The sequence below is a fragment of the Scophthalmus maximus genome, chromosome 15 (assembly GCF_022379125.1).
Source record: "Scophthalmus maximus strain ysfricsl-2021 chromosome 15, ASM2237912v1, whole genome shotgun sequence".
Taxonomy (NCBI): domain Eukaryota; kingdom Metazoa; phylum Chordata; class Actinopteri; order Pleuronectiformes; family Scophthalmidae; genus Scophthalmus; species Scophthalmus maximus.
Window position 1 is genome coordinate 11,857,313 of NC_061529.1, and position 24,657 is coordinate 11,881,969.

At 42.7% G+C, this 24,657-nt stretch overlaps 2 protein-coding genes across 10 annotated transcripts in view; both read right to left on the reverse strand.

The window, feature by feature from the left end:
* c15h14orf180 (chromosome 15 C14orf180 homolog) overlaps positions 1-11,333 on the reverse strand; it is a 135,991-nt gene extending 124,658 nt beyond the window's left edge. For all 7 annotated transcript variants that reach the window (XM_035610167.2, XM_035610166.2, XM_035610168.2 and 4 more), the window contains exons 1-2: positions 11,233-11,333; positions 10,394-10,508 (exon numbers count right to left, since the gene is read on the reverse strand). The gene's annotated coding sequence lies outside the window, so the exon portion shown is untranslated. The remainder of the gene's footprint in view (positions 1-10,393; positions 10,509-11,232) is intronic.
* Positions 11,334-11,721: 388 nt separating this feature from the next.
* The window catches only part of kif26ab (kinesin family member 26Ab), a 66,278-nt gene continuing 53,342 nt past the window's right edge, over positions 11,722-24,657 (reverse strand). For all 3 annotated transcript variants that reach the window (XM_035610503.2, XM_035610504.2, XM_035610505.2), the window contains 10 exons: positions 23,573-23,666; positions 22,685-22,947; positions 21,640-21,823; positions 20,853-21,012; positions 20,358-20,520; positions 16,292-19,553; positions 15,433-15,626; positions 14,478-14,501; positions 13,863-14,013; positions 11,722-13,761 (listed from right to left, as the gene is read on the reverse strand). In XM_035610503.2, the coding sequence (XP_035466396.2) occupies positions 13,580-13,761; positions 13,863-14,013; positions 14,478-14,501; positions 15,433-15,626; positions 16,292-19,553; positions 20,358-20,520; positions 20,853-21,012; positions 21,640-21,823; positions 22,685-22,947; positions 23,573-23,666 (4,677 nt within the window). In that variant the 3' untranslated portion in view covers positions 11,722-13,579. The remainder of the gene's footprint in view (positions 13,762-13,862; positions 14,014-14,477; positions 14,502-15,432; positions 15,627-16,291; positions 19,554-20,357; positions 20,521-20,852; positions 21,013-21,639; positions 21,824-22,684; positions 22,948-23,572; positions 23,667-24,657) is intronic.

The following is a 24,657-nucleotide window of genomic DNA, read 5'->3' on the forward strand; positions in this document are numbered from 1 at the left end:
GAAAATTAAAAACTACAGGAATGCCGCCGCATTCTCTTTTGAGGTGGAGTCCTAAATATATAAATGAATAAATAAGAAGCGCAGAGAGGAGCAGTGATACATATTTGCGTGTGCGTGTGTGTGTGTGGTTTTATTCATAATGACATAATACTTACATAAGTATCTATTCATTTTGTGAATACGGTGTGCAAATGTTTTTAAACATTTATATAAGATTCACCAAATTTTTAGGGAGAGTCCAGATTTTGCCAAATGTGTAATACAGCAATAACCTTGCCCAACATAACTGAGCTTTATGGTAGTCCTGCTGATGCTCAGTTTGTTAAACACGGTCGTATATTTTTTAAGACCAATAATGGCAATGATTGTTTTGTTTGTTTCGTTGTCCGGCTACAGGTAGAGGTAAATAGATGAAGTATAAACCAAGAAGTGTTGCTCAAAGTCTAATCAGATTCCAAGATACTTTACAGTAGTTTATACTCACCTACGGCAAGATTTTACAACTCAGCTTTTGTGAGAAACAGATGTCAAGTAATTACTTTTTTCATTTAGCCCAAAACCATAAATAACAAATTTCCCCTCAAAGGCCTTTAAGAACTGTACACAATGCTACTATCAGCACAATGCGAGATAGTTACAGTACATGCCACAAGGTATTCTGTCCAGTGAGGTTGCAAAGAAGAGCTGAGGCAGGAGCAACTTTTTTTATGGTAAACCCTGTTTTTTGATGGACAGGCAGCAAACCTGCTTCGCCAGCATAGTGGTCCCCATGAAAGACAAGGGCCTGTTTTTTTTGACACGGTGCTTTAGTTGGCCTGAATGTGGCCCGAGGATACACATGGCATGTTCATGTGAAACACAAAGCAAAGTCATAAAAGGTGCCCATTCAAGAACAGTACAGATGGTTGGAAAGTTGTTTTTACAGGGAACATTGGCACCAAGCATTTGTGCGCCTTTCATGGCTGTGGACGGCTGAGAGAGGATGAGGCTGGTTGCCAACAGATTGTCAAAATGCCCTCAGTGCAAAGTACAGCTGCTAACTATGCAATTAAAATGCATTTTGCTTTTACACTATCATTCTTTCCACAGAGAGTGGGGGGGGGGGTGTTTTAATATAAAAAAGAATATCTAATGAGTTAAAACCAGTACTCATACTTGTTCAGTAAATAGCTGTTCAAAAAAAATTATATTTGGAAATTAAATTTATAAACTAGCCATGATGTAACTTGAAACAACTGGCATCAACCTAAAATATTTATTAGATTTATTAGAAGTGGGAACTAAGTAATATGTGCTCTCGCTTCTCAAAGCAACATAGATGTCACAGCTTTTTCTTCCCCAGAGTCCTCTGAGGGTTCGTGACGATCTCAGCTGTGCATGAGTGCCTGTCAACATCTCAGCCAAGACAAACTGTGTCTGCGTGTAACTGCATCCAGCCTTGTCACATGAGATGTCTGAGGGTGTTAACACAACTGCAGAGTAATACTGGACCCAATCAAAGTGCAGAGCACGCAGCTCATCAGCAATCCATTGTGTATTTCTCTTCTCAAGAATTGTTTGTCTTCTTGACTTCTGCCAGTTGTTATCATGTTACCTTCTCTATCAGAGCATTTGGAAGTTTTATGGTGATGTGATTTATATGGGCTTGTGGCACCTTAATGATGCCAGGGAGCCTTGCCTGCTATCCATATTCATGAACAACTGTGTTTGTGGAGCTGCGGAGATGGAAGGAGGAGGAGGGAGAAGCCACGCATCCACCAAAAGTCTCCCGAGCACAAAGTCTGGATGGTGGAACTGCTGAGGCCTCGAGTTCACATGCCTTCAGGCATGGGCCCACCTGTTCAGACTAGTCGCATTCCCAGAGAGAAGATCAATGATTACAAATGAACAAAGAATCTACAGTACGTGCCGAGATCTGGATATTAAATGTGAAACTGCCAATTTTAACCTTGCATAGACGCTACTTGCATAAGCCAACTGTTTACAGTTGACAATATGGGTGGCTTGTTACAAAGCAAAACTAGGTTCACCGTTTGAAATTAAAATTTAAATGGACTGTGGGACATAATGTGGATCATTTGTATTTTCACCCACATTTAATATTACATTGGAGTGACGCGTGTTCCTATAGCATAAAGAAAAATGCAAGGAGATGTGTATGAAGTTTTTTTAAATGCTCCTTTGGAAACGTATAATTTTCTGAAAATGTTAAGCTGTAAATATATGGAATTACAAAGACATACAGCATGCTGCTGGAAGAAGATGTGGTAGTGACACCTTACAAACATATTAATGCAGTCACAGCACGACCCTCCAAAATACAAAGCCAAACTGCAGTTACAGTTACTGCTTTTGGAAGGCTAGACACCATGTCAAGCCTGAAAGCTTGGTCTCAGCCAACAAAGCCTACTGGGAGGACATCCACTGACAGTACGTGATGGCAACAGATTAGACAAAACGTGGTGTATAAAATTCTCTAAAATCAGCATGTAAGCAAATCAGAGGTTCGCGGGATCAATTACAGATTTTATACATTTACATTATGCAACCAGTGGTTATAATTCTGACAATGTGACACTTGTAAAACACTTATTATGCATTTGCCCATTCAAGTACTTAACTCTGAGGCCTGGCACAGATTTAAAACCTCCATCCAGTGTCGTCTATGTCAATACAGAAGGCAGCGAGATTTCACGTCCTATTAGCGATCATGACCTAATCAATGAGCTGTGCCTTTAAACAGCTGACAGCTAATTACGAGGGCAGCTCTCTGTGCGCTGTGCCATTCAGGTAACCAGTGGTAATTAAAGAGGAGGAAGAAATATCTGTTGAAGGTTGTTCATAGGCGGCGCAGAGGCAGTGCAGAATGAAATGCACGGATAGTTCACCGTGAGGCCCTAATTTCCCCCTGAGCAAATCAATAAAACAATTTCATCTCGGTTGCCATGGAACAACATACTAAAAACACAATGAACATTACCTTGGGGAAATTGGCACCAGAAATAATCTCACTGCTTTTATTTTGAACAATGCCTTGTTGCTTCATCTGGAAAAGAAAGAGACTGAGCACTGTCAAGGACATTATGTGTTGTTCCATCCTCTGAGGGTTTCTATCCGGTTTCATTACTGTAACTAGGACAAAAGTCTTGTTACTTCCTTGTACAACGGTACAAAATAAAAAAAATTATACTTATATCTATACTCTATGTACTTCGCATTGTAGGCCAGCCAGCCAACCAAACAGAATGATACTAACTGTAAAAGAGGAGTGATTAGAGGTCTCTGGTTTTAATACCTTGGGGAATCTGCATAACCATACCATCTTCCATATGCAGCTCCTCAGAGAAATCGAATCATAAAAAGAACGTAATTAGCATGGTCCTCCTGTAGAATAAAAGACATCCTTGAATCTTTTGATATCCAAAGATCTTTGCATGAACACATGCACCGCGATAGGTTATTCAGCACTGCAGAACAAGATCTCGGTTCGTCAGATGGACACCAGAGCCACTGCAATATGGATTTCTACCACTGCACAAATTCTAGTCTCCTGGTTTGCTCAGAATGTTGTCATACAAATGCACACACTGGATTTCAGCAGCTCCTGCTCATTACTACAGTGGTGAGAGGTCCCACAGGGACATGTGACAAGAACGGATGTGTGCGTCTGGGACAGGTCAAAGAGGTCATCCTTTTAAGTGAACTAGATGAAAGGGTGAGTTGAGAGTTCAGGCAGCAGATTGATGACATTAGTGACATGGAGCGACCGGTGGCAGCCACACGTTTTTGGACGTATGGACTGGACAACCTTTGGACGAGGGTTTTCGTGTTGAAGTGTCAGCACATGGGGGGGGGATCAGTCGAGAATGACACATCATCTCATCTCAACTTCAAAGTTTACCACTCGGACCCAGTGGGCTTCATCCGTTTTCGACTTTGTCTAATGCAGTGGTAAACTCACAAACAACAAGTACTGGTCAGAAATCCAACTGTAAAATCAGAACTGAATGATTTAAGTATAAACTACACGTATACAGGAACATCATTTTTGAAGACGCATTTTCTAAGACTTAAACTATTGTTGGATGGTTTTCACAGTATCAAATTGTCAGATTCCCCAATTATTTTATATAAATCTTTTGGGAAACACATCAATATACTATATAATATATGTCGCTCTCGCTAAGACACTGGAATAAGTATAGGTATTGTACTGTATTGTTTATTTGAATATTTGACAAATGATTTCTATTTTTACAAGATTGCCAGATTTAATGAGGCACAAAACCAGACAAAAAAAGGAGGATCCAGTCCTTCATTTATTCCCCTCCTTCTTTTAACTATGAATGAGTAGCGGCAAAAGAAAAAAAAGAAAGAAAAAAAAAGGCTGGTTGGGTACACCAGCCTGCCAACCAACTCAAACAGGCGAACAGCAGGATGTGCGCTAACTGCCAGACAAGCCGCCATCACAGCAACTGTTGCCACCGCTCAGAGCTGCCAGCCCACGTTTGATTAGCGAGTGTCTTGGCCGTGATTGGCTACAGTGTGAATGGTGAGGGGAAAGAAGGGTCTTAAATGTTGTGTAATTAACCTCTTCACTCGCGCATATTCCACTTTAGACAGCACCACTGACAGCCCCCTGTCAGCAACCTGCACAAATCAGGCTCTAATCTGCGAGACAGAGAGGGGACACAAAGGCGGCGTTGGGGCTGTCACCACTGCGGTGCATCTCAACGTGTCTGATGAGACAATGCGCTGTAACAATGGGGACGTGTGAGGAAGAAAAACCTACCTCGCTATTACAATCATCATCATCATCATCATCATCACATACATGTGTAAATGAAAACAGCACACGTTATCAAAAGGTGTGAGTGAGGGGCAGATGAAAGCATGATTGAGAGAACAAGGCTTTGGCTGATTGGTGGATTAAACCACAGGTTGAACCGTGACAGTCTGATTATGATTTTTTTAGTCACCATAAACATGGGAACTGAACTAAATGCAAACTGGTATAAAAAATGATGTAGACTACAGTAAATGCCAAAACAATAGGAGAGAGAAGAACATGTCAAACAAATACCAGCAGTACTGGTGAACGCTGTTTCACTTCCCTTTTTTTGTTTGTACCAGTGAAAATTCACATATGAATCTGAATCAGACATAAACTCAGAAAATGTCCGGAAAATTTGGGTCTGGACATTTTCTGGAACTTGCCTTTCAAGTAGCAGGAGATTGTCCGAGTCAGACCTTGCTGTATTCTCACAGCCATTCCAGAAAAAGGAAGGCCTGCAGTCAACACTACAATTTGGTTTTGCCTATTCCAGAGTAAGCAAACAAATCAAAAGAGAAGTATATTTTAAGATGCTGCTTTCGAAGGATTGCTCGCACTTGAAGGTTGTTTTGAAAACTCGCTCTCTTTCTGCACATAGAGGCAGACCGCTTGATCCAATGTATAAAAGGTTTTTGAGAAAGCAATCAAAGCTCAGAAAAATGAAACGCCCTCTTCAACCAAGATACAGTCTTCCCGGATAAAAAACAAAAAACAAAATAAAAGAATTCTGCTTTCCAATAAGGAGAGGAAATTCAATTCATCTTATCAGTAGCCAAGACGGAGAGACCTGAAACCACGTTAGCCTTTGTATTTCCTTTTTTTGCCAATCATTGTGAACATGAAATCGTCCTGGCAGAAAGATGCCTAACAATCACCTTGTAAATTGTGTCCTGCAATTTACTGATGCAAGTACCTCTCACACCGCCTTTCAAAACCTAATCTCCAGGTTGTTATATTTCTCAAACTAGATTCTGTCGAATTGCACAAAGTGTATGATTTTATTATCAAAGGGTCACTTAAATTAATTAATTATAAATCTTCTTGCAAAGAATATTTCACTTGCAGTAAAATATGCTACAGTACATACTTAACACACGTCAACTCAGTTATTTCCATCCTCACAACCATCATGTTCTATCTGACCTACCTGAACAAGATTACATATCGTAGGGTGTAGTTAGTTTGACCTCTGATCCCCACATGGAGCACAGTGGAGTAGAGTAAAGATGTGTCAACATAAGACTTTTGCCTATGTCCTTGGGCTACGTGTCAGCTCAGTGGAGTGGCGAGCCACCCTGTAGCCCGGGTTCTGCTGTCCACCAGATGGTTGCGGCTGGGAGCCAGCTACGAGCCTGTCTGACGGCCTCTGAAACTTAACCGTGGAAGGGCCCGTTATGAAGAAACGTCTTCAGACAGACTCATTAAAGGGTCTTTTACATCCCACATGCACATCTGTTAAGAGAGCACAACCTGATGGAATGACTGGCTATTCGGTTTCACTGTACAATTAACAGCAATATCTGAGAGAGCATTTTTTCTAGAATTAAATTATTGAGCTTCTACTATGGGAATATTGTTTTTTTTATGGCCAATGAAGGAAAGAGCAGAAACCTTTTTAAAAAGCCAAAGACCTGAACAGAAAGCCAAGTCATTAATCTGACTATGGTATGCAGCAACCTATCAAGCAATAGATGTAATCAAGGACTTTACACTTTACTTCTGCTCGATTGTGTAGAACCTCATTTAAAGGCATGAATATTCATTGCACATTAACTCCTCACATCAGTATTCAAAAAGCATGTTAAAACAGTGCACCTAAACAATGGCTTTATGTAAATCAGTGGTTATCTACAAGCAATCGGGTTCAAGGGACTACAAGACCGAGGTCAGAGCACTCAGTGGGGAAAGTCGTTCTCATTCTTTGACAAGGTCAGTGCATCATGTGCTCACCAAACACGATAAACCAATGACATGTGCATGAATAACTATATTCGGAATCATACACTTTGCTCAATTCTGGTTAGGTACTGTACTGAGCACAGATGGAAAAAAAAAACAACATACATGTTAAAATATGAAACATCCACCTCTGCTGTGGCCTATTCCTGTACCATTCACCTCTTTCAGGCTACATAGTTAAGAGCACAACACTGCCAGCTCACTGTCCGACAGCATCAGAGACTGTGTGCGCGCCAGCTCTCAAGTCAACACACAACAGGCCGTTTGATCTCTCGACCCACATCCTGCTCCTCAAGGCTCAATGAGGACTCGGGGGCGATCAGTAAAGGTGATACAAGGGTGAGAAGATTTAAATTCCAATTAGTACCAATATGGCAAAATATTAGCCCTATATCATCTATATCATTACAACTTATAATGGTGACGCTTGACTGACCCCGAGCCTCTCTTGCCCCTGATGCCTTGCATAATTACACACAGTAAATAAGGTTAAATGTACGGTGATAGATCATTTCAAGTTGTCTCTAAAAGGCTAATTAATTCACTTTCACATTATGGATTGCTTTGGTCGGATTTACTGCCAGTAGCGTTATCTCAGCTTAGTGGCATGTTGTTGGACTTGTATGGCCACCCATCCCGAAAGAATTTACCGTACATGTGAAGAGGAAAGCCTTCAGGACTACAGCACTTAAAGAGGGTTTCTGTTTCGGTGCACACTCCCCACACATGCAATCTGTTTTGGGGATGGAGATGTCAATAGTTATGACCCCCTTGAAGCACAACCGGAGACTCTGTGTGAGGCTCACATCTTGCTTAGTCTCTAATAATTTAAGGACTTTTCTCCACACACCAGCTTGTTTTAATTACTTTGAATAAGTGGCAGCATTTGGTCAGGTTTATAGGTCTTCTTCAAAGAGCGAGCTGAGTTTAGACAGGCCGAGCTGTGGGCCCGTAATGCTGTTAATCCAAAACTGAGCAACTGCCACCGCTAACAATGCCCCAGGCAGATGCAGTCTGCCTAACAGCAGCGGAGGGGGTTAGGAAGTCATACTTTCCTTTGAACAAAGTCTAGCATTCAGTCTAATTGGACGACACAAGGTCATCTAAAATGACAAGCTACCAAAGAAATATAGAAACAAATGTGGTTGTCTTTTGGATGAGTATAAATACGGTTTTAAAAGGCTTTCAAAGTGTCTAACAACAATGGGAAAAGACCACTTACAGAGGTTCCAATTCAGTTTTACAGACCAAACTTTGAACAGCACCAACACTTGGGTATGAAGAGACGATCATAGAAACACCGATAAGACATTGACAAAAGGAAACAAATCAAATGGGCTGAGAATTGGATTGGGGTTGGTTTGGGATAAAACCTCTCCCCGAGAGGAGTAAGGAGAGATCCAGCAAAGGGTCAGTGCTGGGTTGGAGTGAGGGAAGGGAGGGGGAACTACTGACTTCTCAGTGAACTCATTGCTATTCTCATACAACACCCAAGTACTTACTAATGATGGGAGCCCTGAGGCGAAGTGGGCTGCAATACATGGGGCTGACTACTCGGAAGCCATCAGACGTCTGAAGCAGCTCTGGCCAACTGTTTCCACTCTACACACCAGTTTCCTAACAGCACAAGGCTCTTGAGTGATTTGTCAGAAAGACTGTAAATCTTTCAATTCAGTATATGCTGAAGATTAAATACAAATGGGGAAAACATAGTACAATAGTCACTGTATCATTTTAAATTAGACTTATAAAAGACCTTTATATAGTACGAACATGTAAAGCAACACTGTAACGTACAGTGGACTAGGTCTAGACTGGCCTTCACAAGGGGTCAGACTGCCAAAAACCACTGAGCCAGCGAGCAAAAATCACCCGGAGAATTTGATTTGAAACACAGTGACCAGCTGGTCTTAGCAGTCAGCCAAATTAACCTCTTATGCTTTTGATCAAAACAGAATTAACAGGGAGGAGGAAAGATGCTGTTGCACAGCAGGTTCCGGTTTCTAGCTGAACACATCCAAACACATGCGGTATTATACGCAACAGGATTCCATGTTTCACACTGAGCAGAGGGCCCTCCTGATAGAGAAGAGTAATTACTCTGTACCCGCACCTCCTGTATTCCTCTCATTTTCTATATATAGCGGACTCAACATTCTAACAAATTACTATTGTTGATTCTGGGCCTCACCACAAAGCTCAGCTTGGTTCTCTATAGGTTAAAGATCCAGATGTCCCATGAATAAAATCCATAATATATATTGTAACAAATCTAAAAGGTGCAACGTAATAATGTGAGTTTAGACTGGACAAAAGTCAATTTTGACCACTTGGATTTGAAATAGATTTAATTACACAACTCAAAACATATAACACTGGTCTACCCGTTTACAGAAATTTGAATGCAGAAGAAGATACAACTTACCTTTAAAACTATCTTCAAAATAAATAGAGCTTAGATATACATACATATAAACTAACATCTTACCATCTATAGAACGACACTAAAGTAACAAAGTCATCAACTGACTTTTGAAGTAACCATAAATACCAACTAGAAAATCAGCAGCTGGAAAAGTGGAAATGGAAACACAAAATGGAAATGGAATGACCCTCTAGAGCAGGCGGGCAAACTCAGATACAAAGTGGGCCAAAATTAAAAACTGGGACAAAGTCGCGGGCCAGATTTCATATTAAATGAAAAAAAAGCATGTTTTCCCTTCTTTCTAGATATAATAATGCACCTTTTCATATGGGAACAAAGTTAAGTTTTACTTAAACACTGAATCTGGAACAAGCAAAGCTTAATACTATAAACACCTGAGAATCAATTTCAAATAAAGGACACAGTGGCATTCAATACTTAAATACAAATAATATTATGCCTCTTTCTCCATCTGTAGCCTTTTCGGTTTTTCAATGGAATATTTTTTTCACGGGCCAACAACAACAAAAATAATAATAACAATGATGATAATTTCCTTCAATGAAAATCCAACCATTCAAATCCATGCCTTGGAGTAGCAAGGTTGGTGCGCTTTCTACGTCAACTGCAAACGGATTACTGAGCAGTTCAAATCTACATTTCTGCTCTTCAAAGTCAGCAAATTGCCGGGTAAACTCTGTCTCGGTTTGAGTATGCTGCGTTTTTTCAGCAAACTGTGCACTTGGGAACACGGCGATAGAAATCTGCGTTTTTATGGTTTGGCAGCACGCAAAATGGCCCAGGTTTCCTTGCAGGGTGTCTGACATCTGCCCAAGGTGACTGGTAGCATGACGTTGCGAATGAGTGAAAACAGAGGAGGGGATGCTTGCGGGTCTTGACGGGCCAAGGCACTAGCAGAGCATTCTGGGATTTGTAGTATTAGCGGTGCATGTGTTACCGGCGGGCCAGCTCAAATAGAAATTTGATATTATCTCGCGGGCCAAATATAATTACACTACGGTGGTCTCTGAACCGTCATCCAATAAAGACTACAGGCTGCTTTTGATCGTTCAATCTATCCAAAAATGAAGAATTGAAATGTTATGATTGAAAAGTATTTATTAACGGACCCCCTGCAGTTAGACCAATTGACATGAGGACACAATGCTGCTCACCTTCAGTTGACAGCAGGGCTGGTTCATTGTTACAGGTACAGAGACGGGGAGACGGGGCTGCTGAGGCTGACGCTGCATCCGTCGGGCCTGGTACCGGGCCGGGGCAACTGATCGGCTGAAAGAGGAACAAACTGTACTCACTTAATTTTCTGTGACGATATTAAACATGAACATTTTTTAATCAAACACACTTTCCGTGAAAAATTGGTGAACATCCCCTCACTTGCCCTTTGTATGTGTGCTACACAAGCCTGGTTCTGTAAACAGGAAATAAAGCCACACAACACACCTCCAGCCAATCAGCAGCAGGCGGCGTTCATGCACGTGCACATGACGAGGAAAAGAAATGGGGAAAGGGGTTGGTGGTGGGATAGGGAGACAGACACTGTCTGCATGTTAGCTTTGAAGCAGCATAGTTTGCTCTGCATGTTTTCATACAAAACGCAAATGTTATATAGCAACAAAGACTTGAAACATTTGCAAACACATTGGATTTTCTTGGTTAGACGCCAAATTCAAAATGCTATGCCAAGTACTGACACCTTCCGTGTCAGCTTAGCTACAGCTCTCTTCCACAACGTAGTTTCTCAACAACTTACTCGAACTGCTAGTTCGTACTCCGTTGTGTTTTTGTGCGGCATGTTGTTTGTTTGACATTTTGCATTGTGGGCTTTGAGTTCTGCCATTGAAACGCGCACCCATGACTGAGGAGGGCGACGCCTCTGAACCTTGCTTTGCTGCTGGGTTCAAATATCGTCCACGGTTGTTTACTTCTCCGTCAACGTGTGAGGAACAGAAGCAGCCGCCTCCACTGTGGACTAGGTTGATGTTGCACCCACCTGTCCGTGTGAAGTGACTGTCTCCTCTCTGTCTCCTGTCTCCTCTGGAAGAACAATCACGACGCTGTGGTTCCACCTGCGTGTTTAGCTCTTGATTGGGAGCTTGGACCGAACCATTTCATGGAAATAGAGAGGGGGGAGGGGGGTTCTCTAAACAACAACAACAACAAAATACTTTCGTTTCATTGGTACAGATTAAATAAAACATTCTATTAATGATTATTGGTCAATAATGTACTATTAAACCCCCTATGTTTAAGGCTCCTGTCTGTCACAGACTCTTTTGTATCTTCCTAACTCCCCCGTGTCTATTAAAATTGTGAATGCTAGTTATCTCCTCATTTCAACCGTGTAATAGAAATAAGAGGCACATTGGGCTTCTTCTTGTCACCACTTCAATGCAATGACTGAGATTGAATCTATTTCTGATGTAAGTTTATACTGGACTAGAGTAAAAGAACAAGAGAAAAACATTCAACTTCAAAATCATCAGTATGTAGAACCATTTTATTCACAGGTACTGTAAAAGTAAAACACAAGCTGCCGTATCATACATTTATACATAGGGTCTGAAAGTCCTATACAAAAACAAAGAGATTCAAAAATATGGGTTTTGATATGAAATATGACCTTACATATAATAATTTATTGGAAAAAGGTCTTGGTTTGGTAACAGTTTATTTAATTCATGAGCCTAGCCCCGCATCATTGAAAACTGAAGTTGTTGTAAAAAATTAGAATGGTAAAAATGGAGTAGAAATCATTTTTAGAAATGACTAAAAAATCTCATGCAGCATCTTCAGAGAGGGCCTGAGAGAGTACATCTTTGTAAAAGAAAGAAAACAAAGTCATTTTTGTCATAGATATAGAAATCAAACACACCAAAGTACAACAAAGCCAGTTTGTTTTTCTTAACAATCATTTTCACCGATCATCTTTGTTCTCTCTGCATCAACCATTTGATTTCTAAACAAACACATTCTGGCAGCTTCAAAGAGCTGATATCATGATTGATTTTGCTAAACAATGTGATGATCATTTGCTCTTATTCACTGCATCATTTCACATGAAACTAACAATTCTGGAGTCATTGTTTTTGACACTCATTCAAATTTATTAATTTGCCTATTTAAAAAAAAAAGGTAGGGGACATTAGAGGCTAAAACTATGATGTTGCCCTTAAGTTAGTACTGAGGTTCTTACAGTAATTACAGTAAATGTATTGGAATGCATAGAGCCAAGGATTGGCAGCGCTTATAAAAGTACTGGACATGAGGCCAGTAGACCTGTGCTATCTCATCTGTGCCCCTTTGACTTACAGTGTCTTACAATTAGGCTCACTGATGAGCACTGCTATCAGTGTAACCATTCATTATGCTATCTTCATAGGCTAGTGTGGGGAAATCTTAAATCTCTCAGGTTTGCATGACCACATACTGAGGCACCAGAGAGAATGTCTGAATTGAGAATAATCGCTCACTATCCATCACAGTGGCCCTTTGATTGATATGTTTTGGCTTAATCTCTCATATTCAGGGAGATAAACATGGGCAAGCTTGAATAAGCCGTCTGTCCCCCAAATTAACTGCCGCAACCTCCCATCCACTGAGACGCATTTTGATCAAGGCAACTGGAGGGGAAAAAAACATTCACTCAGCGCTGCAAGCTTCTTGCAGACCAGCTGGCAGGTGATGACTGACATCAGCAAATGCAGTCCTTGATGAGATAACACAGTCCAGTTTGAAAATCTAGAAAACTACAGAACCAGAGAGTTAACATAAGGCGCAAGAGGCTGAATGGAGATGGATAAAATGCAGACTGAGGTTTGAAACAAGAGAAAAGGCAAAGTCTGGGAGCGCAATAACATTAGCTTATTGCTTTATCTTTTTTTGTTTTTCTTTTTTTCCCCCTTAAAAGGATATTTGTACACACCACATGATCATATAAATACACTATACAATGCAATATAAAATATTTTTCATAAAAGCAATATGTTCAGGGTTTGCTTGGGTATGCTTTAGATACCTGCACCATATGAAAAATAATGACTCAAAACAAAACAATAAAAAGGCACTTCCAGGTGTTGGTGACTCTTGAGTAAGTGATGGCCACTGCCTTGTCATTTGGGCAACAACATTTGTGCTCACGTTTCACTCCTCCCGTCCTGGACAACGAGGCACTGTAGTTAGGTGGTTCAGATTTCCTCTGTTTTCAGGCATTCCACTCTCAATCTCATCTCTGTCTCTGGTTGTTGTTCATTCCAGTGATAACTATAAACTGGCTGCTACATTTCTTCATCATCCTTCTTCTCACTTCCTTATTTCACCACCTCAACCTTCTTTTGTCCTCAGACTTCCACTTCACGCAGTCCCTCCTGTGTGCCAGACGACGACATACTGATGTCAAAGCAGGTGACCATCATGACACGGGACTTGCATATGTTGACACAGAACTCCAGCTCCTCTGTGGCCTGTGCCAGGGCCTCCAGGTACTCTGGAGACTCCTTATCCAAATTCTGGTCCACCTCAACTGTTAAAAATGAAATGAATGTTTGGTTAGATGCTTTGCCGCAAATTTTATCTTTTTTAAATTGACAGTCTTCCATTCATAACTTTACAGGAGTAACTTACACTCTCCTATCCACTTGCTGGGGTCCATCATCAACCGGGCCTTTGTGTCTTCCAGCTCCTCCAACAACACCTCATGCTTTACTCTCAGCTCCCTAACTTGCTGTTGCCTTCTCTCCAGTATTTTCAGCTTATTGTTAAAATACAGCAGGCCCTGACAGAGAAGAAGAGATAATTGAATACAGTGAGCATTATTTGGCCTCAACAGCTCAGCTGACTGAAGTAGCTGAAAGTCAACTGAAAATAAAAAGTAAAAAAATTCGAACTCAGCAGTAATTCATTGAAGTGAAATGCAACTGAAATGGTGACAACATGATGGTGATATTTACATATCACTGTGTATCATGTTTTTTTTTTTTAACCTTGCCTCCAAAGAGTATATATATATAACTAAAATTAAAAATTAAAGTCACAATAAACAAGTAAAACCTTAAAAGTAATTTTCAATGAGTTAAATAAGTTGTGTTGAACTGCAAATGTGTATTTTTTTTCAGGCTACGGATTTTAAAAAAGATGTTTCCTCCATTGTCGGCTAAATTATCGTTGTAGACATGCAACTGGTGTAACAGAGACTGTGCCACTTTAAATTAAATCGGTTACTATGAAAAATTAGCTCACCTTGTCAACATCCTGGAATGGTTGCTGAGGACAAGATTAGTGAAAAAGATAAAACATGTTAGTATGTTGAACAATATGAACAACATTATAAAAAATGTATATAGTCTCTGTATGTGAACACTGTGTAAATATACACACACTGTAGCTATTGAGGCACTTGCTTAAGATTCCATAGTAATTTTAAAAGGCTATGGAAAGGCACGGAAAAGCAATTCATTACTTGTATTCAGGCTGGGAGAGAAAATTTAAAGATCATTTTTCCTAATTGAAAGTAAATCAAGCTACCATCTAGCTGATTTAATATCTTCTCTTAACAAATCCCCGTCTGGCTGCGCTGAACTTGTGGGAGCAGTTAATGATACACAGAAGAGGAGCCAGCTATAAAAAGCGATCAGGCAAAGGGTGATGAGTGCTTGCAGTGAGCTGATTTGGGAGGGCTTTGGGTGCCGCTGCAGTCATCACACATACCCTGACCAATCTTTTCATACATCTTCTTTTTCATTCCTTCTCACCCCACAACACACACCACTATCGTCAGCAGTAAGCAGAGTCATCATTCATATCCAAACCAATTAACCCATGTCAGTAATTGCCTTCTGAACTCTTGACATTCCCGAGGAATGCTGCCAAAATACCGAGCTACAGGAATCTGTATACAGACATTTTAGCTATGGGATTTGCCACTGAGCTGACAGAAGGTCAGACATCTCAGTCTTATTATTCCTGTCTTGTTCTTTAAAAAGAAACTGGGAAGAAGTGAGCGAAGACATTCCCACAACTAAAGTCTATGTGGCAAATCTTGAGCATGTATGGCATCAATGTCACACATGCAAAATATTGCTCCAGCTTAGCAAGTAGGATTGACAAGACCTTGACCCAGACATTACATTATCTAAAACAGGTTCAGCTAGATGAACCACCATGTAGAGCAAGTGAGGAGTGATCCGCTGCTCACCTCTATGGTTTCCTCCTGACGCCGCCTTTGGAGCCGTTCCACATCATCGATCTCGTACACCTTGATCTCAAAGGGCTCCTTCAGTGGTCCAGGCATAGGAGGCAAGTCCACCCACTGACCTGTTGTGCCCACCTTCTTCCCCAGGGAAGATGTGTCTGGCAGGGGTGCTGGGATCAGCCGTCTCCTCTGGAAGCCTACAAAGCCATGCATACATTCAGAAGGGTACAAGTTACACTGGTGTTATACAACCAAATATTTTACTAGGCTCTATGAGTAAATATGTAAATCAGAGTCGCACTCAGAGATGTTAAGTGATGCAAGGTTTTACACGAGCCAGCTGAGATGTTGTGATTGCATATTTATAAGGGTTTCACAAGTTACTATTCTTTATATCCATTTCTCAAATGAATGCAAAGGTTGGTTTAACACATGTGAATTCAAATAGTTATATATATACAGTACATATGTACGGCTAAAAAAGCCTGATCCAGGTCACTGCTGCTCATGTTTAATTTATCTATGTTGATCATGATACTGTTAAAAGTAATCTTTTTCGAAACATTCATTGTCATCTTCCCATATATGTATGAATAATGTATGCTGCTGATTCAGGAGCAGAGAAAATATAATTAAACACCAATTTGTGAATGTAATAAAAATGGACTCATAAAGTTAGAACCCCTGCATGGATATTTCCTAGGAGAGAGCATTCATTTCTAAATGCTATATCAATTTGTGTAGTGTGTAGTAAAATCTCACATACAGTGCTATTACCTGTATGATATATTAAATATTTGTAAATATTACCTAAAACTGAATTTCTATGTGCAAGACCACCAAACCCAAATTAATTTCTCACCATTTGCTCTCTTCTTGGGATACTTGGAGCCTCTTGTTCTGCCTGAAGATGACATGCCGCTCTCACTCATGGAATCATGGGCAGAGGAAGCGCTGCCTGTGGCTTCACTGTCACGAATCATGCTTTCGTAACCGCTGCTGCCACCACTGTGGTAGAACAATGCTGTGCGACCCATAGCCGGAGGCAGCTCCCCACTCAACACACTGCTGTTGTCACTGCCATGGCCACTGCTGTAGCGTTGAGGCCGTCTTGGTGCTGTGATTTTGCTGTATGGGGAGGGCAGCATGGCTATGGGAGATTTGTCATCACTCACGTTGACCCCACTGTCATTCCCACTGTCAGAATCTCCTGAACCTCTCACGTGTTTGCCTGATATGTTGCCTGTTGCAAGTTCGCTCACACGGCTGTTAGCAGCCCTCATGGCCTGCTTTGTGCCCATGATAGTTCCTCTTCCAGGCTTACTACTAACAGCAGCGCTGGTCCGAGGAGCTGACGTCCGTCCTGATGGCGGGAGGTTGGCGTTGGCATTTCTGGTCACGGGAGTGGACAAAGATTTGTTGGAGGAGCTTAGGCCCTTTGAGTTGTTGGCTGACAGTGAACGCGCCTTACTAACATTGACTGCTCCTAATGCTCTGGGATTTACAGAAGCTTTTACTTGACCAGATTTGGTAGTATTCCCTCCACTTGGTGATGCTGGACAGGTAGCTATAGGAGCACTGGATGAATTAGGAACACCACATCTTGGAATAGACTTGCTTGATTTGTAACTCCCTAAACTTGCCCCACTATTTTCTCTACTAAGTGCAGTTCTGGAACCCAATAAGGACAGACTTTCACACCTTTCCAGTGACATTTGACTGCCATAATGCTGCCCAGCCTCCCCTCTTGGCCCTCTGGCCTTCAGACTGGAGGTAACTTTGGCTGTGTTGAGGCTAGAGGTTTTGAAACTGGTGGAGTCCAGTCTGTGACGTACGTCAAGCTCATCCTCTGATACAGCTGCCCTTGCTCCAGAGACCCTTCCTGTCTCCCCATATGGTGACTTTAAGGCACTTTGGGGCAGCAGAGTCTTAGTCTTATGATCAAGACTTGATTTTCTCACTGGAGGAGGAGGAGGCGAGGTGCAACCTGGTCTGGGGAGGTTACTCGCCTTCTGTGAGTTAGCCTTGTTGTTTTTCCCCAAAGAGGAAAATTTAAGGCTCATGGTTGATGCAATAATGTCCTGGCTTCCCTTGAAGTCTGTGGAGGAATGGATGACGGGCACGGTTCCCAAGGTGGTGGCACCTCGTCTTAGCTGAGGCATTTTGCTTGGGAGATTCTTACTGGCTGACTTCTCACAACCATCGACCACCCTCTGGGATGAGGTAGACCCCTGCACCTTTGGTGGGCGAGGTACACTGTTGCTGTTGTTGGCTGTTTTACTGGAAGGTATGCCACTGGGGGGATTTCTGTTAATTTTGCTGGTGTTGCTGGAGTCACAAAACTGAGGTTCCGAGTGGTTGTCATTGCGTTGCCAAGGATCCTCTTGCTTAGTCTCTTGCCTTGGTGGCTCTCTACTGCTGCTGCTGCTACTGCTACTACTATGAGAGATGGATGAGGTAGGTTTTATCTTCCTGGGAAGACTGGAGTGGACTATGGAGGTGGCCTGTGGTAGTTGGGAGGAACTAAGTGAGTGAGCTTTAGTTATTTTAGACGTGAATCTGAGGGAGCCTTTGGCTGATTCTGGAGATGGAGGGCACTTTGACAAGGATAGTTTGCTTGATGCAGCACTATCACTGTCTAGTTCAGAAAAACTAAATCCACTGTCATTTAAGGAGTTCTTGGCATCTCTAGGAGAGGATACACAATGGAACATCTCCAGCGAATCAAAGTAAAAAGTGGCCTCTGGTCCCATGTGTTTTGCCTGAGGAAGGAAGACATCCGAAGAATGAGCCCCTTCACTCTCCAAGGTGCAAACACTAACCTCACTTAGCCAAGAGCTAATAGATGAACCCCTGCTGTCAATACACTCCATGGCTCCCTCCTGGAGGGGTGTGACCACTGCAATGTTCACCTCCGATCCTCCAACAGCTGACGTGTATGCATCAAATTCATCATTGATGCTGCTGATGATGCTGACAGGTCGGGAGCCGGAGGCCAAGGCCTGAAGGGAGCAGTCACTGTTAAAGCTGATAATGCTGGATGGCCGTCCTGTATCTACAATGCTGCCTATAGACAGCTCTTCCACCACAGTGAACACTAGCTCATCCTCTCCATTTAGTTCCACAGGCTGCTGCAGGGTGACAGTGGCTCTAAGGATGTCCCGATCCAGACACCTCTCCCTCAAGGTAGAGCGCACCTGGCACACCCCCAATGGAGCTCTGAGCAAAGGGGAAGTGCATGGATCCCTCCTTTTAACAGATTGGTGGCTCATTCCCACAGGTGGCATTCTGGTGCTGGATCTCTCTTCATTATCTGTATTTTCTCTCTGCTGTGAAGGAGGTGGAGCCGGCTTGGGCAGGGCTTTCTTGTTGAAATAGACCTTCTCTCTTACCACAGGCTCAGAGTTTAGAGCTGCAGCGGTTGCTAGTTTGTTTGTACTAAACTGGCTTTCAGAAACCACAGCCTTTTCACCATCAGCGCTGGTTCTGCACACATTTTGGACACTCTCAGGTTGTACCCTTTCTGCAGGAATGCATTGCCTCTTGGCATTGTCAAGTTTAGATTTACTGTCGGGACTGCATGACGGTTGGGTGGTGACAGATTTAGGAGATTGTTTGGGTGAGGTGCCCTCTTGGTTGTATGAAATATTTGCTATAATTTTTGGTGAAACAGTGCCTTGGCCCTCCTTAGATTTGTCAGTCTTGGGGCTAGCCTGGCTTCGCTTGACCTCTCCAACAAAGGCAGTGGGTTCTTCACTGCCATCTATACACTCTAGCCTCTCCTGCAGCTCAGCAAATGTGTTGCACTTGAAGAACTGGTCTCTGTCCAGAGGGCCCTCTTTCACAGGCCTTCTCCTATTCAGTGAGGGGATGATTGGAACAAAGGCAGGTGGGCCTTCATTGTCACTAAGCTCTCTGTCTGAGATTGCAGTTCCCCCAGGGCCCACATAAATGACAGTATCACAGGACTGTTCACTACTGGAGGAGTAGTCTGGGTCACTGAGCAGAGAGGGCAGTTCTGGGTCCAGGGCTACTGTCCGAGGGTGGAAAGGCCTGAGGTGAGGCGGCCGGCGGATCTTCCCTTCCTCACAAGAACTCTCACCTCCAGATGAACTGGATGCATACTGCGAAGCAGAGTCATAGAAGACGTTAGACTTTTTGGATTTAAACATGATCTCTTTAAGTGTGATCCTGTCTTCCCCAAAATATTCATGTTAATATCATGCCCTTTCACAAACCAGTTTTAACCCTTATAATTTATAGTGAATTAATTTATCAACAAATTCATAGTGAAATTAATTGAAGGGCAATGGAATTACCATTCGATATTTATCTTAAGGTCAAAAGTGCACATCAATAGTCACACAGAAATGAATGTCAACAATATGAATTGCTATATGAGGACTGCATTGTAATCATGCCAGGGACCAATACCAAATAAATACATGCTGTCATTCCACCTAATTATCTGGAGCATATATTTACCCTAATTTGAGGGAATGCATTACACTCTTCCTTAGGCAGTAGTATTGATTACATGATTATGTGTTGAGGAGCCGAGAAGAACTAGCTCTGAGTTACCGCACTAATAATCTTTACGTCCCGGCATGAAATATTATCAATGTAATGTAAGTTGCACATGTACATTTAGAACGTAATTGCTATAATAGCAACAGCTAAAAATAATGTTTAATATCAATTATACTGCATTATCATTAACATATCATCATTATAATAACATTAAATGAAGCCCAGTTGTTACAGGATTCATTATTTAGAGTTATTCCAATTCAAACATTTAAGTGACTGTTCAATTGTAAAAATTTACCATTTTGGTGTCACTAGATTGTCATATATGACTTGTTTATCTGTTTATCACTGCATATGTTTAACCAGATTTATCAGTGCTAATCAGTTTATCAGTGTACCTTGGATTTCTTCTTCCGCATGCGGTGGATTCGAGATGCCAGCTGGATAGTGGTGAGTGAATCAGCGTAGTTGGCTGGGGAGTCAGAGATGTGGGCGATCATGGTTGTTCTGCAGTTGATGTTGCCAAGGGACTCCCTCAACAACATTGTCAGTTTGCTGTCCCTAAGGGATGCACATACATTGTTATTAGCAAACAGCACAGTATAATTTATAAAATCGCAACAAAGGAAGTCTGACATGCTTGTAGGAGGTGCGAACTGAAAAATACTCCTAGATGTTGAGTCATTAATCTTTTCATGCCTGAGGAACTACAATATAAACTTCTGCAACCCCAGTAAAAGCTATTATATGAGGCTAACTAAATGAGCAAAATAAAATACAGCAAACCTGCAAAACTGAAGACACACGAAGCGACTTAACGAAACAATTACTTAAAGTTCACAGAAGCTGAAACACAATAAAAGAGCCTGTAAAACTAATGGTGATTTTCTTACCTGTAAGGTACATGCTTTGCTCCATTTGTTAAAGCCATTATGACATTTCCCAGTGCGTTAAGAGAGAGACAAAGGCCTCCCCCTCCGTCTCTGCTTTTACTCAGGACCTTTTCACAGCTTCCCAGGTCGATGAGGTGCAGCCTGCTCCGTCCACCTGACACTGTGCCAACAACAGAAGAAGAACCAGATGAGCATAGTGCAGACACTCCCATAACCGGAGTCAGCTCCTCACATACAGTGCCATGATGACAGGAGTGGCACAGCTCAGCCCACCGGACTGGCAACTGTCAGAGCTGTCTGCACAAGATTCCCACAATGAATTTATTCAAATTGCAGCCAGCCTGGTAAACTCCCACCAGATGTGTAAGTCATATTAACAAGGAGGCTCCATTGGCTAGACAGATGAAAATGAAAGAATCCACAGACAATCAGAAACACATATGCAGTCGCCTTCTCATGAATAAAATGCAGCTAGGGAGAATTTGCTGTCACAGTTAAAATCACTGGGTTACACATTGTTATGTGGGTGACCGATGTAATTTTCTACAGCAGCAGCAAAACCTTAAACTCTTGTCAGTAGAGGCTTCAAATATTCATTTGATCCTGACCAAAGAATAACACATTTCTGTCTTGCAGAGGCCAGAGCTGATTCATCCATAAACATATATTTAAGAGGGGAAATATACTTATCATTACTGATCTGGTTTCACACATGATTCACTCTATAGCTGGTGGCCATGTGTAGGTTCACTGCTAGAGTTGTAGTTTTAGTAATGTAAGAACTAACTTCCTCCCTTGCCGCTCTTCTCCATGCGGTACTGGTAAATGTGCAGGGTGAACAGCATGTGGGAGTTGCGCCGCTCTTCCTCATCTGCATTTGGTCTACTGGTGCTGCGCGCGGCGATGGCTGCATCCAGGAAGAAGGCGGCTTTCTCAGCTGTCGGGGCACGAAGCTCGCTCTGATTCTGGAGCTGGAGGGGGGAGGCAGAGACAGAGATCAGGGTTAGGGTGAGCACGGGAGACCACACGGGGCTTGGGAAAAAGGCTAGATGTGAAAAGGGTAGAGAGGAAGAGAGGGGAGCTAGTTAATTGGACCTCACCACACATTTCTTGCCCATTAGATTGGGTCTCAGGGGCAATTAAAACAGCAGATATGCACACAGAGGGAGGAGGATTAGGAGAGGTAATAGTATAGCAAGAGGCAGGGCCACTTCCCTTACAATGGATGTGATGGTGGTGGTGGTGGTGGTGGTGGGAAGATGCAGAAAGAGAGGAGGGGAAAAGGAGGAGGTAGAACAGAGAGAGAGAGACGGCGGGAGGCATCATGAAGGGAGCCGACGCGTGGCTGCTGAGAGGAAGAGCATGAAGGAGCCCCACAGAAGTGAGCTGCCTTTGAAGTCAGAGTCCATACAGATCCCCAAAAACAACATCTGACAGCAACACCTGTGAGCGCCTTCAAACCTACAGTCTTTCAACATCCCCCAATAATGCTTCTATTGTGCTGTAGTGGGCTCGCGATAACACACGGGTAATAGATGCTGATGGATGCTGACAGGAGAGTCAATACAAAGGTAAGAAAAAAAAGCCATCGATACCACAGATGGGTTTGGTGGAAATATAAAGCGAGGATTTTAGAGGAAGGTAAGATAGAGCGAGAGTCCTGGGAGATTAAAAAAAACACATTCACACACATGCACTCACAAGTAAAGTCAAACATCTCTGGGAGAGGAAGAGGTAGATCGTATACAGAAAAAAGATCAATACTGAGACCTGTCGGGAGAATGAAAGGATCAGTGAACAAAGAAAAAGTGGAGAGGTGGAACGGTTCTAACCTGAGTGCCACAGATGGGATCCTCTCTCAGATGGATACCCAGGGACTGGCCTTCCTGCACGCTGCCTGTTGACACCTCAGACAGCAAGTCTTTCAGCTCCTCATCTTTCCCAAAGATTTCCACCGCAGACACTCGGACAGAGAAGCGCGTGCCCGTCTTCTCCTTGCGCTCGTTGATGAGCTTGAAGAGCCAGGAAATGGCACAGGGCACAATGCCGAGGTTCTGAGTGGAGCTGTCTTTGCCAATCATGGTGTATGTCTTGCCTGAGGATGTGTGAGAAAGATGAAAATTGAAGTATTGCCCTGTGTCTGGAAGCCAGTTCATTCTGGCTCACTATACAGTATATTCAAACTAAAATGACTTCTTTCAGCGAGCTGTTGGGAATGGGCAGTGGGCTGACAAAGGAATAGATGCCGAAATTTGATATTCTTCTGAGGGTTATGGTGTTTTAACAACTGCTACTGAACAAAAAATTAATAATGGCTGATGTGGGGGTTCAGAGGTAATATCCAGTACATGCCCTGATAAATATGAAACGCTTATGAAAAGGACCCATTCCAGAAGCAGCTGTCTGTGCAGAATTATAGCGAGTGGAAAGCATGAGGAGAGCAAGCCCGTCAGCCTACGAACACTGGCCAGGCCAATTACCAAGATTTTAATTACAGACTGAGCCCTGAAGCCTGGATGCAGCACGTTATCCCTCATCCCCCCCGCGCTGCCACCCCCGACTCACTACCCATTCCTGTTCTCCAATCTCCCATTCCTTGACTCACCCCAGTGCACCGCTAAGCCAATTGTGGACATCAAGTGTAGCTAACAAAGAGCAATGAGAGGTTTCTCTGGCTAACAAAGGCTCTTCTCTAATCTCTTGCCAGTGGAGGAGCTTACCGAGCTTGACTTGGCCAAAGCAGAAGACGCAGCCGTCTGCACCGTTCACCACCGACTGGATGACCTCAGCTACAGTCCCTGAGCACAGCTCCGCCTGTGAAAAAGACACAGAGACAGCATCCTCATGGTCAATTTGCAATTCATCCTCATCCGAGGAATACTGTACAACAGGTATACAAGAGCACAATGAATCCAAAACGATAACACATTAAGCAAACAGCTATTCGGCATTGGTTACACCAAATCACATTGATGCTTTCAGTATTTTTCATCACTCTGGATTGTGTGTGTGTGTGTTTGTATGTGTTGCAACGTGTGGCTCATTTTTTGCAATCTGTTCCAGCGCGGGTCCTCTGGGGGCAAGGCTTCTGGAGGAGAGACCCTTACCCATACATCACGGAGCAAACAAGGCCTCTAACAGAAGAACAGCTTGCTGTTACTGTTAGCCACCAGCAGTGCCGTCCCAGCGGTACAATCTAGCAGCTTGGCCTCAGCTCTGCAGCCGCAACATTTAGGCTTTGGCCATCGGCAGATTACTGGGGGAAATACTTGGTCGGTGGTAGGTGGTATGATAGAAGATCTGAGGGCTCTGCCCACTATGGAAACACAGTCCAACATAGTGATGACAATCTTCTCAGCCCCTCAGCTATTTACAGCTTAATGCACCATGGGGAAATACATAAAATATTTGACCTTAGGTTTTTCTGAAATTTTGCAGCTCTGTTAAAAAAGTGCTGTTTTTTTTTTTAAAGCTACGGAGAGCGCACGACTAGTGTGCTCCTCAGTCACCATAGAGTACACATGTGTCTGACCTTTGTCTTTGATCTGAGCGGGTATGCCTGCTGTGTGCTGCGGAGGACTAAGGTTAGATATAGCTGTTCTATGAAAGGAGGGGTTAGATATAACCGGAGTGGATTCAAATCATTCCCCAGAGGCCTTAAAAAGCCCAGCTGTTCGGCCCACACTGGTACAAACGCCCTCTGACCCAAGACAGGCATTTCTCCTCTAAGCTCCTGGCCACACCCTGCCAGCAGCAAGATGTCCCTGTGCCCTTGAGAAGCTGAACAACACCATATAAAACCAGC